General features: G+C 34.7%; 1 protein-coding gene across 20 annotated transcripts in view; it reads left to right on the forward strand.

The window, feature by feature from the left end:
• MLLT10 (MLLT10 histone lysine methyltransferase DOT1L cofactor) overlaps positions 1–17558 on the forward strand; it is a 198911-nt gene that overhangs the window by 37415 nt on the left and 143938 nt on the right. For 19 of the 20 annotated variants that reach the window (XM_074324864.2, XM_074324863.2, XM_019755985.3 and 16 more), the window contains one exon: positions 8601–8655. The exons of the other annotated variant lie outside the window; for it this stretch is intronic. In XM_074324864.2, coding sequence (XP_074180965.1) covers positions 8601–8655 — 55 coding nt within the window. The remainder of the gene's footprint in view (positions 1–8600; positions 8656–17558) is intronic. 20 annotated transcript variants of the gene reach the window in all.

Here is a 17558-nt window from a genome sequence, read left to right on the forward strand (position 1 = left end):
GATTTAATGTAATTGTATGATTGGATTTAGGTCTACCATTTTAGTAAGTATTTTCTGCGTCTTTTTCTTTTTAATATATTTGAAAATTAATATTAAAAAAACAGTTGTAATGGTAAAGTTCACATATCACATAGTTCAGCCATATAAAGTGTACAATTCAGTGTTTTTTTTTGGTATATTCACAGAATTGTACAACCATAACCATAATCAATTTTAGAACATTTTCATCGCCTCAAAAAAAGCTCTGCCCATTAGCAGCTACTACCCATTACCCAACCTCTCCAATCCCTGGAAACCACGAATCTACTTTCCGTCTCTATTCTAGACATTTCATATAAATGGAATCATACAATATGTGGTATTTTGTGAGTGGCTTTTTTCTCTTAGCATAATCTTTTTAAGGTTCACTTATGTTGTAGCATGTATCAGAGCTTTATTTCTTTTTATTGTTGGATAACATTCCATTGTCTAGATATACCACATTTTATTTACTCATTCATTAGTTGATGAACATTAAGGTCGTATTTACATTTTGACTATTATGAATAATGCTGTTAAGAACATTTGTGTACAAAAAAAAGAACATTTCTGTTCAGATTTTTATGTAGATGTATGTTTTTATTTTTTTGGGGTATGGAATTTTTGAACCATGTAATAACTATGTTTAACCATTTGAAGAACTGCCAAAACAACTATATCATTTTACATTTCATCAGCAATATATATAATTTCTTCATATCCTTGCCAACAGGATATGTATATCTATTCTCTTTTCTATTTTAGCCATCCTAGTGGTATCTCCTCATGGTGTTGATTTGTATTTCCTAAATGACTAGTGGTGTTAAACATCTTTTCATGTGCTTGTTTTGGTCATTGATGTTTTCTCTGGAGAAATGTCTGTTTAGATCCTTGGCACAATTTTTAATTGGTTATGTATCTTTATTATTGTGTTGTAGGGCTCTTTATATACTCTGGATATAAGTCCCTTATCAGATATGTGACTTGTAAATATTTCTTCCATTCTGTGGATGGTCTTTTATTTATTTATTTGTTTGTTTGTTTCATGTGTACAAAACACTGTAATAGTTAGACATCATTTACACCCCTCACAGAGTGATAACCCCCCTCCCCAATCTACTACCCCTCTGACATCTCACACAGCCATTACATTTCCACTGACTCTATCCCTTATGCTGTACTCTGCTTCTTCTGACTATATATATATGTATGTGTGTGTGTGTGTGTGTATATATGTATCTATACATACATATATATAATTCTAGTTGACATTCATTATTACTCAACTTCAGCTTCACCTGTGCAGCGCAGTGATCAGGCATCTACACCATCCCTGAAGTGGTCAGTCTAATAAGACAAGTGTCCATCGGATACCCTACAAAATCTTTACATTATTTATTACATTCCCCAAATTGACTTTCGTAACCCCGTGGCAATTTTGTGGTTACCCACTGTGTTTTCTAATCCCCTTACCTTCCCCCTTATCCCCACCCCCCATCTAGCAACCCTCAGTTTTTCTCTATATCTCTGAGACTGTTTCTGATTAGTTCGTTCATTTATTCTATTCTTTAGATTCCACATATAAGTGAGATCATATGGTATTTGTCTTTCTCTGACTTATTTCACTTACCATAATGTTCTCTAGGTCCATGATTCTTGTGGGTGGCCTTCTTGACTCATTTGCAGTAGCAAAATTTTTAGGTTTGGTAAATTCTAATTTGTTATTTTGTTGCCTCTGCTTTTGGTGTGTCTAAGAAACCATTGTTCAATCCTATGTCATGAAGATTGACTCCTGTTTGATTCTTAGAATTTTATAGTGTTAACTCTTATGTTTAGTATATGATCCATTTCAAGTTACTTTTATATAATACGAAATTATATAATATTTTGCATGTAGATAAGAATTTTTGATACCATTTTTGTAAAGCTATTTCTTTTTGCATTGGTTACTTAGCATTCCTCTAGCAATTTCAATATATTTCTTTACCTTTTTACAGTCTACTTATATAGTGTTCCACTTATAGTTAATACTATACCACTTCTTGTAAAGTGTAAAAATCTTGTATCCTTAAGAGATTCTTTTACATCACCTGTCAGCTGTCAGTTATGCTATTGTCATATGTATTACATCTATATGTATGATAAATCCTAGAAGAACATATTATAATTCTTGCTTTCAATAATAGGTATTTTTAAGAATAAGAACTAAAGGTCTTTGGTATTTACCCAGATATTTACCATTTGTGGTGCTCTTTGCTTCTTGAAGATTTGCATTTTTCATGTAGTACCATTTCCTTCATATTGAAGACTTTTTTAGACCTTATTGTAGTTCATGTTTGCTGGTGATGAATTCTGTTTGCTCTCTTTTGTCTGAAAATATCTGTTTCACCTTCATTTTTGAAGGATACATTAGTTAGATGTGGAATTCTGGATTGAGTTTTTTTTTCTTCAAACACTGTAAAGATGTTGTTTTGTTCTATTTTGTCTTCTGTAGTTTATGATAAAAAATTAGCCGTTTATCCAGTCACTGTTCCCTGTATTTGATGTGTCATTTACTCTTGGCTGCTTCAAGACTTTTCCCTTTGCTTTTTAGCAAGCGGTTTGGCTACATGGGGTCCACTGAGCTTCCTGAATCCATAAATTTGTCTTTCTTCAAGTTGAGGAAGTTTTCATCCATTATGTCTTCAAAATTTTCTTTCCTGCCAATTTCTCATATTCATATCCCTCTCCCCTTTCTAGACCTTCAGTTTATTCACATATTAGACCTCTTGATACTGTCCAGTAGGTCCTTGAACCCCTTTTTATTTTTTTCACTATTACTTTGAGCTGATTGACTCTTTCCTTTGTCATGTCAGCTTGATCCCATTGTTAAACCTATCCAGTGAATTTTTTTACTTTACATATTGTGCCTTTAAGTTTTTAGAATTTTTGTTTAGTTCTTTTTATAGGTTTTATTTTATTTTATTGCTATTGAGATCTCCTATTTCACTTATTATAGGTACATTTTCATTTACCTCATACAACTTAGTTATAATAGCTTTTTTTTTTTAATTGGGTAATTGTGTTTTTTCCAGGACCCATCAGCTCCAAGTCAAGTTGTTGTCCTTCAATCTAGTTGTGGAGGGCGCAGCTCAGCTCCAAGTCCAGTCGCCGTTTTCAGTCTAGTTGCACAGGGTGCAGCCCACCATGCCATGTGGGAATCGAACTGGCATCCTTGCTGTTAGGAGCTCGCGCTGTAACCAACTGAGCCATCCAGCCACCCGTTGGCAGCTCAGCTCAAGTTGTTTCAATCTAGTTGTGGAGGGCGCAGCTCACTGGCCCATGTGGGAATCGAACTGGCAACCTTGTTGTTAAGAGCTTGCTTTCTAACCAACTGAGCTAACTGGCTGCCCTCTAATAGCTATTTATTTTAAAGCCTAATTCCAATGTCCGGGTCATCTTAGGGTTGACCTTCACTGATTGTGTTTTATCTTGAGCATGATTAACATTTTCCTGTTTCTTCATAGATCAAGTAACTTGGATCGTTTCCTAGACATTGTGAGTGTTGTATGTGGGGAGTCTAGATTCCATTATATTCCTTTGAAGAAATTGATATTGTTTTTATCAGCAGTTGATTTGGTTGGATTCAAACTGCCTATTGTATATTTTGAGAAGTTGCTTACATTTCATTTTGTTTTTTTCCTTAACTGCACTCTAGCCTGCCCTGTGCATAAATGGTTTAAGGTCAATGAGAGATTTGGGCACATTCTGTACATAAAATTTGGGAGCATCCCCCTGGTTCTCCTCTTCCGGATTTAGACGTCACTTTCCTGGTTGCTCTGAACTTTTATCTTCTGGTTCTTCCATCTTATTATGGGCTGACTAGCTCGTCTTTAGGCTAAAAGCATCCCTTCCAAGTTTTGACTTCTGGTGGAAACCAGAATCTGGCTGCTTATCTGTGTAAGGGTTTGTCTCTTGTAAGCATACTTAGCCATTTTGGAAGTAGAAGTTCATTTTATTATGGATTTAAAAATATTTGGTATGTTTCAGTTCGATGCAATTATTATCTTCATTGGCCTTAAGTGATTTCATCAGAGCCTCGTTAGGTTGGCCCATAAGTCCTTTTGACATGACTAATGTAGTCTTTTATAGTTTTCTTGCTATCTGATAGAAAAAGGTATTCGGGGCTTATTTGACCTAGACTAGGAATCATTACTTTTCCTAGGAGTCCTGGCTCCTTTGGGAAATGCTATTTGGAGATCACAGCCTGGGCACTATGGATGCTCATTTCTAGTGTAGCAGCCATGAGTTTTTCTAAAACAAGAAAATATAGGTTAATTTAGGTTTATCTTTTCCTTAAATAAAGAAATGATGGTAAATGTTTCATCCTGCAGGTACTTTTTCATGCCACAATTATATCTTTTATGTGAGGAAGAACAAATTTAAAACTTGAATTTGTCCTTCTTCTTATTAACGTAATACTATTTTCAGTTATTATCTTGTTGCTTTTTATAATATAATGGTGATCATAGTCTAGGTAAACCAGTATAGCTGAATACGTTGTTACATAGCCACAGCCTCTTAAAGGTCAGTATTTTGGGTGAGTTTGACTTAGTGAAGTATATAGTAAGTTTTATCCTTTGGCAAAAGAATCCAATGTAAAATAGAAAAATATTTAGAAATGGTTGTTTACAGTATAAAGATGGAAAATAGTTGCATGCTTTCTTACTATACTACATGATATAGAAAAGAAAGAACCGCCTTGTATAACTTTACTTCTTTGGGCCATTCCAATTAAAAGGTGTTTTTTACTGGTAAAATGTGGTGAGATCTTTAATATGATTTTATATTTTTTGTCTCCTCATAATCTATGTACCATTTTACAGGATTTACTTGTGCCTTTTAACACTACCTCTCACTTAGTAAAATAAGAATGAATCTGTGTAATTCTAATAGTAACCTGTATATCTTCAGCCTGCCCTGTGAAACTTTTCAGCGTGAATCGGTTTACTATAGGATCTGGAGTCTTTGTTGTCCGGGGTCCCTCATACCAGATCCTTTCTCCCTAAGCTTAGGGTATAGTCTTCTAATTATAATGTAACCTTTTTCTATAATAATTTTTTTCTCTCATGTCTTCTAGATTCTATTTCTATCTTTAGTGGGAAGACACAGTCATACTTAATGAGTATTTTACTTAGCATATAGTAATGTATCTCTATAAAAATTTAAATTATAAAACAAATGAAGTATTTTTCGGAATAAAGAAATTAATTTACTCATCTTCCCATTCTCATCACAATCCTGTTATATTTTGTTAGTCTTCTTTTATGCATTTGTTAAATTCAGTTAAAATCTTTGTGAATATAGCATTAATTCCTCATTGTTATGCAGTTAGACTTTTGACAAAATTTTTATAGACAGCTGTATGAAATTTTTTTTTTTTTTAAATTGGGGAAGGGGAACAGGACTTTATTGGGGAACAGTATGTACTTCCAGGCCTTTTTTTCCAAGTCAAGTTGTTGTCCTTTCAATCTTAGTTGTGGAGGGCGCAGCTCAGCTCCAGGTCCAGTTGCCATTGCTAGTTGCAGGGGGCACAGCCCACCATCCCTTGCGGGAGTCGAAACCCGGCAACCTTGTGGTTGAGAAGACACGCTCCAACCATCTGAGCCATACGGGAGCTCAACGGCAGCTCAGCTCAAGGTGCCGTGTTCAATCTTAGTTGCAGGGGTCGCTGCCCACCATCCCTTGCGGGACTCGAGGAATTGAACCTCGAGGAATTGAACCGACAGCCTTGTGGTTGAGAGCCCACTGGCCCATGTGGGAATCGAACTGGCAGCCTTCGGAGTTAGGAGCATGGAGTTCTAACTGCCTGAACCACCGGGCCGGCCCCCCGTATGAAATATTTTTGTACACATTCTTGTCATGTCTTGAAATTATAGTATATAAATGATATAAAAATGACACAGTACTTAAGAAATGCAATTTCCATCATATTATTTCCCTTGGCTCTCTAGAAGTGAAGTAACAGAATCAGTATTTTTCTTGAATCATATTGCTAAATTACTCTCCAAAAGAATTTGATTTGGTGCCATCAGCAGTACATGAAAATAAATGTTCTGAGTATTAGGTATTGTTTTTTAAGGAAAGCTTTACTAATTTAGTGGGCAAAAATGCCTTTGATTTTTTGGTGATTTTTATATTCATATTTCTGTGGATATAGGCGAGGCTAAATGTTTTCTCATATATTTGTTGCATCTATTTTAATTAAAAAATATTAGAAGTTTTTGAATTGTCTATTCTAATGTTTTTCTTTTATAGAAGTTTTTAATGTCTTAGATTTGACTACTAATTAATTTTAATATTAATTCTTATATTGAAATTGTTTTTCAAACATTTTGAATTTATATTAGTGATCAGTAACTTTTAAGAGTCTCTGAATTTTCTTTTCCCCAATTGCTCAACAATTACTCTTGCACCTAATCATGCCAAATAGTAATCTATCACTGGTTGTAGTCTTTATGTTAGATTTAGTTATACGTCTACAAGCAACTCTTTCTTTCCCACAAGGTAAATCATGCAACTAATAGTGTTTCCATCTGTGAGTGAAGGATAACTTAGAACCAAATTATTGCCTGCCTTTTTGCAAGTGTGCTCGTATTTTTTTGCTCCTTCCATCCATCCATCATATATATTTTGAGTTACCATGTCTGGAGACTGTGATAGATACTAGGGCTACAGCCACGAAATAGAGTTTATAACCTAGCAGAGGAGATAAACATAATTGCATAAATAATTAATTGTGTTTGAAATATATGACAAGAAGGAAAGTACACGTAATTATAATATGGCACCTAACCTAAAGTACGAATTTAGGGAAACCTCTGAGGAAGTGATTTAAGCAAGGACCTGAGGGATGAATAGAAGTTATTCAGTTGTGAAAGAGGGTTGGAGTGATGGACAGTATTTCAGATGGAGTAAAAAGAACATTTAAAGGCTGTGAGGCAGGAATGAGCTTTGGAGTATTTACAGAACTGAAAGAAGAAAAGGCACTATTGCCCAGAGAGTGAAAATGTTGAAAAGAGAGAAAGTTGTGGGTTGATCCTGTAGGGAAACCATTGAAGGGTTGTAAGTGGGGAAATGATGTATTTGGACTTGCATTTTTGAAGTGGGGGTCAGGTAAGAGTGAATATGGGGAGACTATTTAGTTGAAGGTCACTGAAGTGGTCCTATTCAAAGCTGATGTTGGCTTGCTGTTGGCTAATACTAGTGTAAATGGAGAGAGGTAGTCAAATTTCACCAGTACTGTATTTAGGAGGAAGAATGGCCAAAATGTGGTGATTGATTAAATATGAGGTTAGGTATTAGGGTGAAGCTGTCAAAAGATGATGTCTAGGTGTGGGCAGTAATATGTGGTGAAGAGTATCGTTACGAAGATAGGGAAAACTGCAGGAAGAGTGAAGTGTTGTCATAAGTTTTGGATAGAGCTGAAAGTGCCAGTGTACAATAGGAATGGATCCTGTTATGGATCCAAGGACAGATCTGAATAGGAGGTAAAATTTGGGAGTCACTGGCATATCCTAGTAATTTATTTGGTAATAGATATATGGAAAATGAATGAGATTGCTTAGTATTTAACATGAGATGAGAAGGCATCTTATGCCAAAGCGCCCTGAGGAACTACCACATTTAAAAGTTGGATAAGGTGGGCAGAAAGGTGCTGCCAAAGAGGTAAGAGGAAAATCAGGAGAGTGAAATACTGAATGACAAGAAATATGGCTTATGTTTTTGTATTTATTTACTACGTTATCTTAATTTCCTGCTCTTGTTTTCCTTTGTAATTTATTCATATTAGTATATTTTATGCTGCAAAAGCTCTTTGGGGAGCATGGTAGGGTACAAATAATAAATACTCAAGTGTGACCTCCAGGACCATATACTTCATAGTAAGACAGTGCCATTGAAACTTACTGTTTATTATTTTTATAATTGTAATCTGTCCTTTTTTCAATAGTGAAAATAAATGTTAGTACTGGCTCTATGTTTATTTCTGGTTTTAAATTGGGGAGTGGTAGGGACCAGGATCCGTAATTACTTCTGAGTAACATTGTTTGTGACTGATAAGAGTAACTAGAATAATTAGAGCAGTTACTTCCTTCCAGAAGGCAGGTCAGCACATGTCAGATCATGCTTTCCCACTTAAATCAAAATTCTGAATTTTTGAATTTGGCTCTTTTTTGGATAAACCAAACTTAATTGACTAGAATAATCCTAGCTGATCCTAGGTAGAAAGTAAAGGGAGGGAGGCAAATGGTAAAATCCGTGTCCCAGTCCTATGTTTAGAGAATCTTTCTGTTTTTATTAATGTAGTGCTAAAAAATCATGGCAGGAATATAAAAGTTAAGCAGAATTTACTCTTTAAAAGTTATCTGCTGCTCTGAGGAAGATCCTGTGTCAAGACTTTGTGAGGAATGTTCTGAAATGTTATTCTTGGTGGCAACTAGTACAAATGGTGTTCCCACAGTTTTAATAGTTTTGAAGTTACAGGGAAGATGTTTTGCTTTCGTAATCTGAAAAATCTCTTTGTTTCTTTTTTTTTTTAATAGAGATGTGAACTGTGTCCTCATAAGGATGGAGCTTTAAAAAGAACAGATAATGGGGGTAAGTGCAGAGATTCTTGAAAAAAATTTTATTGAAAGCTGGAGTGGGGAAGTATTTTAAAATACTTGTTGGTTCATATTATATCAAATTAAATAGTGTTTATCACCGAAATATTTTTTACCAGCAATGGATATAATTTATGAATACTTTTGTTATTGAAACACAGTTTTACTACTTTGTGGACAAAATTAAGCATTGTTTTTTCTTAATGCAGAATGACCCACATACTTTTAATGAAAATCTTGATTTGTTTTTGGGTACAGTTTCTTATATTAGAAATTATTTTTGAAAACATAAGCCACTTTTCTATTTTTTTGTTAGAGTTAGAATAATCTGTTGTTTTAGATTCTTTTTTTCTCTTTTGTGTATTGGTGAACAGATGATGTTTCTAGTGAATGTTCATTTTAACACCCTTGAGGATCTTTTTGCTTGATAAAAAGATGCTGACTTCTGTCTAAGTTTTGGTATGCTTTCCTGAGGACCTTTATGTATTTTAATTTCATTTTCATCTCAATTTTCAGCCGAGATTTCATCTCAATTTTTAGTTGAAACAGACTCAGAGAAGTCTGTTTCTTTATAGATCAGTGCCATTTTTAAATATGTAGGCATAAATTTATTAAACCATAGCACACTGTGATAATCAAGTTTTACTGATGAAGAAACTCAAAAAAGTAGAGGTATAACTACTGTTAGTATATGCTTCCATTTTGGGCAGCCAATTCTAAAGTATTTTTGGCATGGTATACAGTAATGGCATGAGTAGAGAAAAGGAACAAAATACAATGTTTTTGACTATATATATTAATTTAATGTTTGGACTATGTTGTACAGTCACATTGTCCAAAATGTAAAAAAAATATTAACCCTCCTTTCCACCATCTGCCTAGTTTCTCAACAACTTTCTTGCCACCAACCTAATTGCTTTTATTACTTGTTTGCATATCCTTCTAGTTTTTTTGCGTACACAAATACATATGAATAGACAAATATTTTCTCTTAATTTTTATACAAATGGATGAATACATATTCTTGCATCTTAATTTTTTTTACAAAACAATTTATCTCTATTATCAGTATAGAGCTTTCTTTTTTACCATGTTATGTAATCAGTCACCTGTTGATGGACTTCTCTAATCTTCTGCTTTTATGACTAATGCTTGTATATGTTATTTTGCTTGTATGCAAGTACATCTGTAGGATTATTAATTCCCAGAAGTGAAACTGGTGGGTCAGAGGGATTTTGCAGTTAATTTTGGTAGATACTCCCAAATTATTCTCCCTAGTGCTTGCACCAATTTATGTTCCTAGCAACAATGAACAAAAAAGCTATTCTCCATACCATTGGTAATCCAGTAGGTGGAAATTGGTATCGCTGAGCAGTTATTTTGTATTTGTCTTAGCTGAGCATGTTTTCTAGTTTTTAAGAACAATTTGTATATTCTCTTCTGTGGTCTGTTCATTTGCTTTTTCTGTTCGGTTGGTCTTTTCTTTTCTTTTTTTTTTTTTTTAAAGATTTTATTGGGGAAGGGGAACAGGACTTTATTGGGGAACAGTGTGCACTTTCAGGACTTTTCTCCAAGTCAAGTTGTTGTCCTTTCAATCTTAGTTGTGGAGGGTTCTGTTCAGCTTCAAGTTGTTGTTCTTTCAGTCTTAGTTGTGGAGGGCGCAGCTCAGCTCCAGGTCCAGTTGCCGTTGCTAGTTGCAGGGGGCACAGCCCACCATCCCTTACGGGAGTCGAACCAGCAACCTTGTGGTTGAGAGGCCATGCTCCAACCAACTGAGCCATCCGGGAGCTTAGCGGCAGCTCAGCTCAAGGTGCCATGTTCAATCTTAGTTGCAGGGGGCGCTGCCCACCATCCCTTGCGGGACTCAAGGAATTGAACTGGCAACCTTGTGGTTGAGAGCCCGCGCTCCAACCAACAACTGAGCCATCCGGGAGGCAGCTCAGCTCAAGGTGCCGTGTTCAATCTTAGTTGCTGGGGGCAGAGCCCACCATCCCTTGCGGGACTCGAGGAATTGAACTGGCAACCTTGTGGTTGGGAGCCCACTGGCCCATGTGGGAATTGAACCGGCAGGCTTCGGAGTTAGGAGCACGGAGCTCTAACCGCCTGAGCCACCAGGCCGGCCCTGGTCTTTTTTTTAATTGGAGTTTTCAAAGGAGTCCATCACATGTTATTAGGCTTTTGTTGGTATCAGTTGAACTAGTTTTTTTTCCCCAGTTGTTAGTCTTTGCTTATGGAGCTTTTTACCATGCAGAAGTCTTTGGTTATTTTTTAGTTGAATTTACTAATCTTGTCTTTCATGGTTATTTTTTAGTTGAATTTACTAATTTTGTCTTTTGTAACCATTAGTTAGCAAGGTTTTCCGTACTCCAAGGTTATAAAGGAATTCTTTCACATTTTCCTCTAGTATTTGTATGGGTTTTTTTTTTACAGTTTAATCTTTGATATATTTGGAATGTATCGAAGTAATACAATGTGAGGTATGGATCCAATCTTATTTTTTCCTAGGTGCTGAAATGTTACCATTTGTCCATTTACCATTTATTGAACAGTTCATCTTTTCCTCACTGATTGGAATTACCGTCTTTGTTATAGTCTAAATTTGATGTGTATTTAAAAAATTCTGACTAAATTGTATTCTAAAATTGATTTGTAAGTTATTTTGGGAATCTGGAATGCATTTTCCTAAAGTAATGCTAATTATATTTCTAAACTAGTTAACAGAACCCCACAATGTTCCTGATATACAATATTTGTAATACTAATTTTTAATATTTAATACCTATCTATCATGCTGGAAAATATGCTCCAAGTTTTAGTTTAGGTATTCTTCTCCTGGCAATCAGAATTAGGATTTTCTCAACTCAACTTTTAATTTTCTTCAATTTCAACGTTTCTACAGTTCTCAGTTATTAAAAGTAAGTGTTTTAACATAGGTTGGTGTGTGAAAAGTAGGGTATTATAGGCAAAGGGAGAAGCAAGTGACAAAGACACAGGTATATCAGAATTGAAAATGATCGGGAATTGGACTGTAAGGTTTGAATGGAAGGCTTTCTGAGAGGTGAACCTAATGATACAGACAAGATTTTCTTCCCTTCCCCTCTCTCCTGTCCATCGCTTTGCTTTCATAGCCCCTGCCCTGTCCCTGCCCTCCCTTTTTTTCTCATACTAAAGATTTGGTCCTATTGATTGTGGGGAGCTATTGTAGTTGAGGAATAACATGAAGTTTCTATTTTAGAAAGATCACTCTGACAGCACTGAGTTGAATGGATTAGATGGGTATGAGTCCAGACCAACTGTTGAAAACAAAAGTAGATTTGGATCATAAGTGCATTTAATACACTTTTGAAAATCAGCTATATGGCTGGGACAGTGGGGGGAGATATAGAAAAAGAAATAATTGGAATTATAGAGGTAATTTAGTCTGCCATTTTACTCATTGAGCATATGCTCTAGACAAACCTATATGGAAATTCCTTGTGAACTTCCATTGTTGACAGAGATGTAAAATATATTACTGAGGGGGCCAGGCAAAAGGTAGTGTGATGGCTGACTTACATTCTTGAAGAAGAAATTTTAAAATGAATTGAGGGCCATTGATACACATTATTATTTGTCAGAAAAATTAGAAGAACGGTATAAAATCCAACAGGGTTTTACATTCAAAATGATGTACAGCATAATATACTTTTTTTATTGGAATTTTAAGGAATTTTTCAAGGATTGTTTTGATTATACTTATTTTTTGCTTTATGTTCTGATGTTAGAATTTAAACTACACAAAGATAAGACTGCTTTATTTCAGTAAGTTTAGGGGAGAGGTGATGAGGGACAGGTTGAAAACAAGAAGTAGGAGGGATAAAAATGAGGGAATGCATATCAGACATATTAGCGTGGTAAAATGTTACAGGTATGTTTTTAGAAAACACTTTTATTATGGAAAAATTTCAAGCATACATAAAACTAGAGAGAATCCCCAGATACCTAGCTTTAATAGTGATCAAGTTATGGCTGGTCTTTTTTTTTAATCTATATCCTTCCCTACCCCATTCTTTTGATTATTTTGAATTCTGTGAGCATCTCTAACATAAATGGATATTTTAAAACTATCTGATCATACCTAAAAAAATTGTAGTTGCTTGATATATCTCTTACTCTTTGTAATCTCCCCCTCCTTTTTTTTTCTTGTCAATTTGCTTATGGAAAAATCTGGATCATTTGCCCTGTATAGTTTCCCACAGTAGATTTTGTTGATTGCCTCTTAGATGTGTGTGTGTGTCTGTCTGTGTTTTAACATATTAACTTGGTTCCATGTATGTTCTGTCCAGTAGTAGTTAAATGTATGCAGAGGCTTGATCATATTCAGTTTATTGTGGGGCAGGCAAGAATACTTCATAGAGTGTTGTGTACTTCCTTCAGGAGGCATATGATTTTTTGTGTGTGTAATATTAGCAGATGTTGATTAGTACATAGATCCATTATTTTATTAAATAGAGGTTTAATAAATTGATAATTCTATCATTATGTATTAGCGGGATTACTTCTATAAAGAGAACCTTTTCTTTATCAACTATTTTGTTACCCTGAAGTGCAGTTTATGAAGGAAGGATAGGATAAGTATTTTTTTCTCTTAAAATTGAGGTAAAATTCACATAGCATAAAATTACTGTTGGTGCAAAAGTAATTGCGGTTTAAAAGGTTAAAAATAATTGCAAAAACCACAATTACTTTTGCACCAACCTAATAAGCATCTTTAGGTACAGGTGGTCCCTGACTTATAACGTTTGAATTAATTGAGCTGCGAAAGCTATCTGCTGCATTCAGTAGAAATAGTACTTTGAATTTCGATCTTTGCCCTGGGGTAGAGATGTTTGTTTGGTGTGATGCTCGCGTGATGCTGGGCAGCAGCAGCCGCCGGCAGCTTCCAGTCAGCTACTTGGTCAGGAGGGTGAATAACCGATACTCTACATTGTGTTCCATGATTTTGCCCAACTGTAGGCTAATGTAAGTGTTCTGAGCATGTTTAAGGTAGGCTAGGCTCAGCTATGAAGTTTGTTAGGTTAGGTGTATTAAATGCATTTTTGACCTAGATGTTTCCAATTTGTGATGGGTTTACAGGGATGTGACCCCATTGGAAGTCTAAGAGCATCTGTATACAGTTCAGTGGCATTTACTACTTTCACAATGTTGTGTATAATAGCTACTGTCAATTTCCAGAAAGTTTTTATTACCTGAATAGAAAGCACCCTTAATTAGAAATTCCACATTCCATCCTTCTTCCTCCAGCCCCTGGCAACCACCAATGTACGTTTGTCTCTGTGGATTTACCTGTTCTGGATATTTTACATAATTATAATCACATAGCATATGATCTTCTTTCTAGCATAATGTTTTTCAGTTTCATCAGTGTTGCAGCCTATGTTAGTACTTCATTTCTCTTTATGGCTGAATAATATTCCCTTGTGTCGGTATGTATACCACATTTTGTTTATCCTTTTATTTGGTGAAGGACATTTGGATTGTTTCAATCTTTTGGCTGTTGTGGATAATGCTGCTGTGAACATTGGTGTACAAAGTATATGTTTTAGACCCATTTTTTTACAAATGATTTACAAATATTTTCTCCCACTGTAGGTTTTATTTCATTTTCTTGATAATGTCCTTTGATTCACAGTAATTTTTAATTTGATGAGGTCCAATTTAGCTAATATTTATTTTGTTGCTCATGCTTTCGGTGTCATATCTAAGAATCCATTGCTATCCAAGGTCATAAAGATTTACACCTATGTTTCCTTCTAAGAGTTTTACTTTTTTAGCTCTTTTTAGGTTGTCAATAATTTTTTTTTAATTTATTGGGGTGAAGTTGTCAATCATTTTGAGTTAATTTTTGTATGTGATGAGTTAGGGGTCCAACTTCATTTTTTTGCTTGTGATATCCAGATGTCCTAGCACCATTTGTTTAAGAGACCATTCTTTCCCCATCGCGTGGTACTGGTGGTACCCTTGTTGCAAATCAGTTGGTCATAGATACTTGGTTTATTTCTGGACTCTATTACATTGGTCTTTATGTCTATTCTTATGCAGTGCACACTTTACCTTAATTACATCTGCATTTCAAGTTTTGAAATTAGGAAGTGTGAGTGTTCCAATTTTCTTCTTCTTTTTTTTTTTTTTTTAAAAAAAAGAGAAGTAAGCCTTTATTTTCCTTGTTCCACAAATAAAGTTGGCTGTGCTGGTTGTTTTTATTCATCTTTTTCCATATTGCTTCGGTTATTCGGGTTTTATTGCAAAAAAGAATTTGCGGATTGCAGAAAAAGCAAGTGAAATTTTGATAAGGGGCTTCATTGAATCTGTAGATTGCTTTGGGTAGTACTGCTATCTTAATATTAAGTATTTGATTGTATGAACATGGAATATTTTTCCATTTATTTGTGTTTTTAATTTCTTTCAGCACTGTTTTAAAGTTTTCAGTGTACAAGTCTTTCACTTCCTTGGTTAAATTTCTCCTGGGTATTTTATTCTTTTAGGCGCAAATGGGCTCTTTTTGTAGTTTTCTCTTTGAATTGTTTATTGCTAATATATAGAAATAACAACTGATTTGTGTGTGTTGATCATGTACCTTACAACTTTGCTGAATTCGTTTATTCTAATAATTTCCTGTATGTTCTGTAGGGTTTTCAATATAAAAGATGTCAACTGTGAATAATGATAGTTTTACTTAATCCTTTCCAACTTGAATGCCTCTTTGCTCTAGTAGATACTCCAGGCCGGCGTTGTATAGAATTGGCAGTAGCACACAGCCTCATCGCCCTTCTGATGTTAGGGGGAAACTTGCAGTCTTTTATCGAGTTAGATGTTGCTGCTGGGTTTTCTATAAATTCCCTTTATCTTGTTAAGGAAGTTCCCTTTTTTCCTACTTTGTTGAATGTTTTTTTATCATGAAAAGGTGTTGAATTTTGTCAGATGCTCTTTCTGTATTGAGATTGTCATGTGATTTTGTCCTTTGTTCTATTAATGTAGTAATATTATATTGATTGATTTTCTTATGTTGAAGCCCCTTTCATTCCTGGCATAAATCCCCTTTGATCGTAGTGTATAATCCTTTTAATAGGCCTCTGTATTCATTTAATAATTGTTATAGGTTGAATGATGTCCCCCAAAAGGTTTGTCCATTCAGAATCTTACAATATGACCATATTTTGAATAAGGGTCAATGCAGATGTAATTAAGGTAAAGATCTCAAATGAGATCATCCTGGCCTAGTGTGGACACTAAATCCAGTGACAGATGTCCTTGTAAAAGACGGGGAGGTGGTCATGTGAAGACCCGTGTGAAGACTGAGATGGAGATTGGAGTCATGTAAACCAAGAAAATGCCGAGGCTTGCCAGAGCAACCAGAAGTTAGGAGCGAAGCGTGTTGATTTTGGACTTCTGGCCTGCAGAACTGTCAGTGAATCAATTTGCTTTCTTACTTTTTATTTTTTTATTTTTTTTAAAATTAAATTTATTGGGGTGACAATTGTTAGTAAAATTACATAGATTTCAGGTGTACAATTCTGTATTACATCATCTATAAATCCCATTGTGTGTTCATCACCCAGAGTCAGTTCTCCTTCCATCACCATATATTTGATGAATTTGCTTTCTTAAGCTCCCAAATTTGTTGTAATTTTTACGGCTGCTGTAGGACACTAACACACTAGTATTTTGTTGAGAATTTTTATATTTATATTCATAAGGGATATTAGTGTATAATTTTGTTTTATATTTTGTCTGGCTTGAGGGAATTAGATATGAAGCTGACCTCACAGAATGATTTAGGAACTGTTCTTCAGTTTTTTGGAAGAGTTTGAGAAGGGTTTGTGTTAGTTAATGTGTCATTAATATTTGGTACAATTTATTAGGTTGGTGCAAAAGTAATTGTGGTTTAAAAGGTTAAAAATTGCAAAAACCGCAATCACTTTTGCACCAACCTAATACTTGTGAAGGAAGGCATCTGGTCCAAGGATCTTCTTTATTGGGAGATTTTTCTTTTTTTGGTTTACTGATTGATTCAATATCTTGTTGTAAATCTGTTCAGATTTTTTAAGTCACTTTTGTTAGTTTGTGTATTTCTAGGAATTTGTTCATTTCATATAGGTTATCTAATTTGTTGGCATACAGTTGTTCATAGTATTGTCTCATAATTCTTTTTCTTTTTGTAAGGTCCAGGGCTAATGTCCCCATTTTCATTTCTGATTTTAGTAATTTGAGGTTTTTTTCCCCCTTAGTCAATTTAAAAGTTTTGTTGATATTTTCAAAGAACTTTTGGTTTTGATTGTCCCCATTTTTCTATTCTCTATTTAATTACCACTGTAATCTTTAATCTTTCCTTCCCTCTTTGGGCTTTGGGTTTAGTTTGCTTTTTTTCTAGCTCTTTAAGGGAGGTATATAGTTATTGATTTGAGATCTTTTTTTTTAAACAGCTTTCTTGGGATATAGTTCATATACCATATATTTTACTCAGTTAAAGTGTACAATATATATTTTTCCATATTTACAAATATGTGCTACCACCACTATCAATTTTAGAACATTTTTATCACTTCAGAAAGAAACCCTGTATTTTTAAGCTTTCACTTATCAATCTATCCTACCTCACCCCATCCGCCCAAGAATCTTTCTTCTTTTTCTACATAGGTGTTTACAGATATGAATTTACCTCTGAGTGCTACTTTCTGTATCACATGAGATTTGGTGTGTTGTGTGTTTGTTTTTTTACCAAATATCTTAAAGTATTTTCCAGTTTCCATGTGGTTTCTTCTTTGACTCTGGTTATGTAAGAATGTGTCGTTTAATTTCCATATATTTGTGCATTTTCCAGTTTTCCTTCTGTTGTTGATTTCTAGTTTCATTCCTTTG

Source organism: Rhinolophus sinicus, chromosome 1, assembly GCF_057876585.1.
Source record: "Rhinolophus sinicus isolate RSI-liver-muscle chromosome 1, RSI-T2T, whole genome shotgun sequence".
NCBI classification, from domain to species: Eukaryota; Metazoa; Chordata; class Mammalia; order Chiroptera; family Rhinolophidae; genus Rhinolophus; species Rhinolophus sinicus.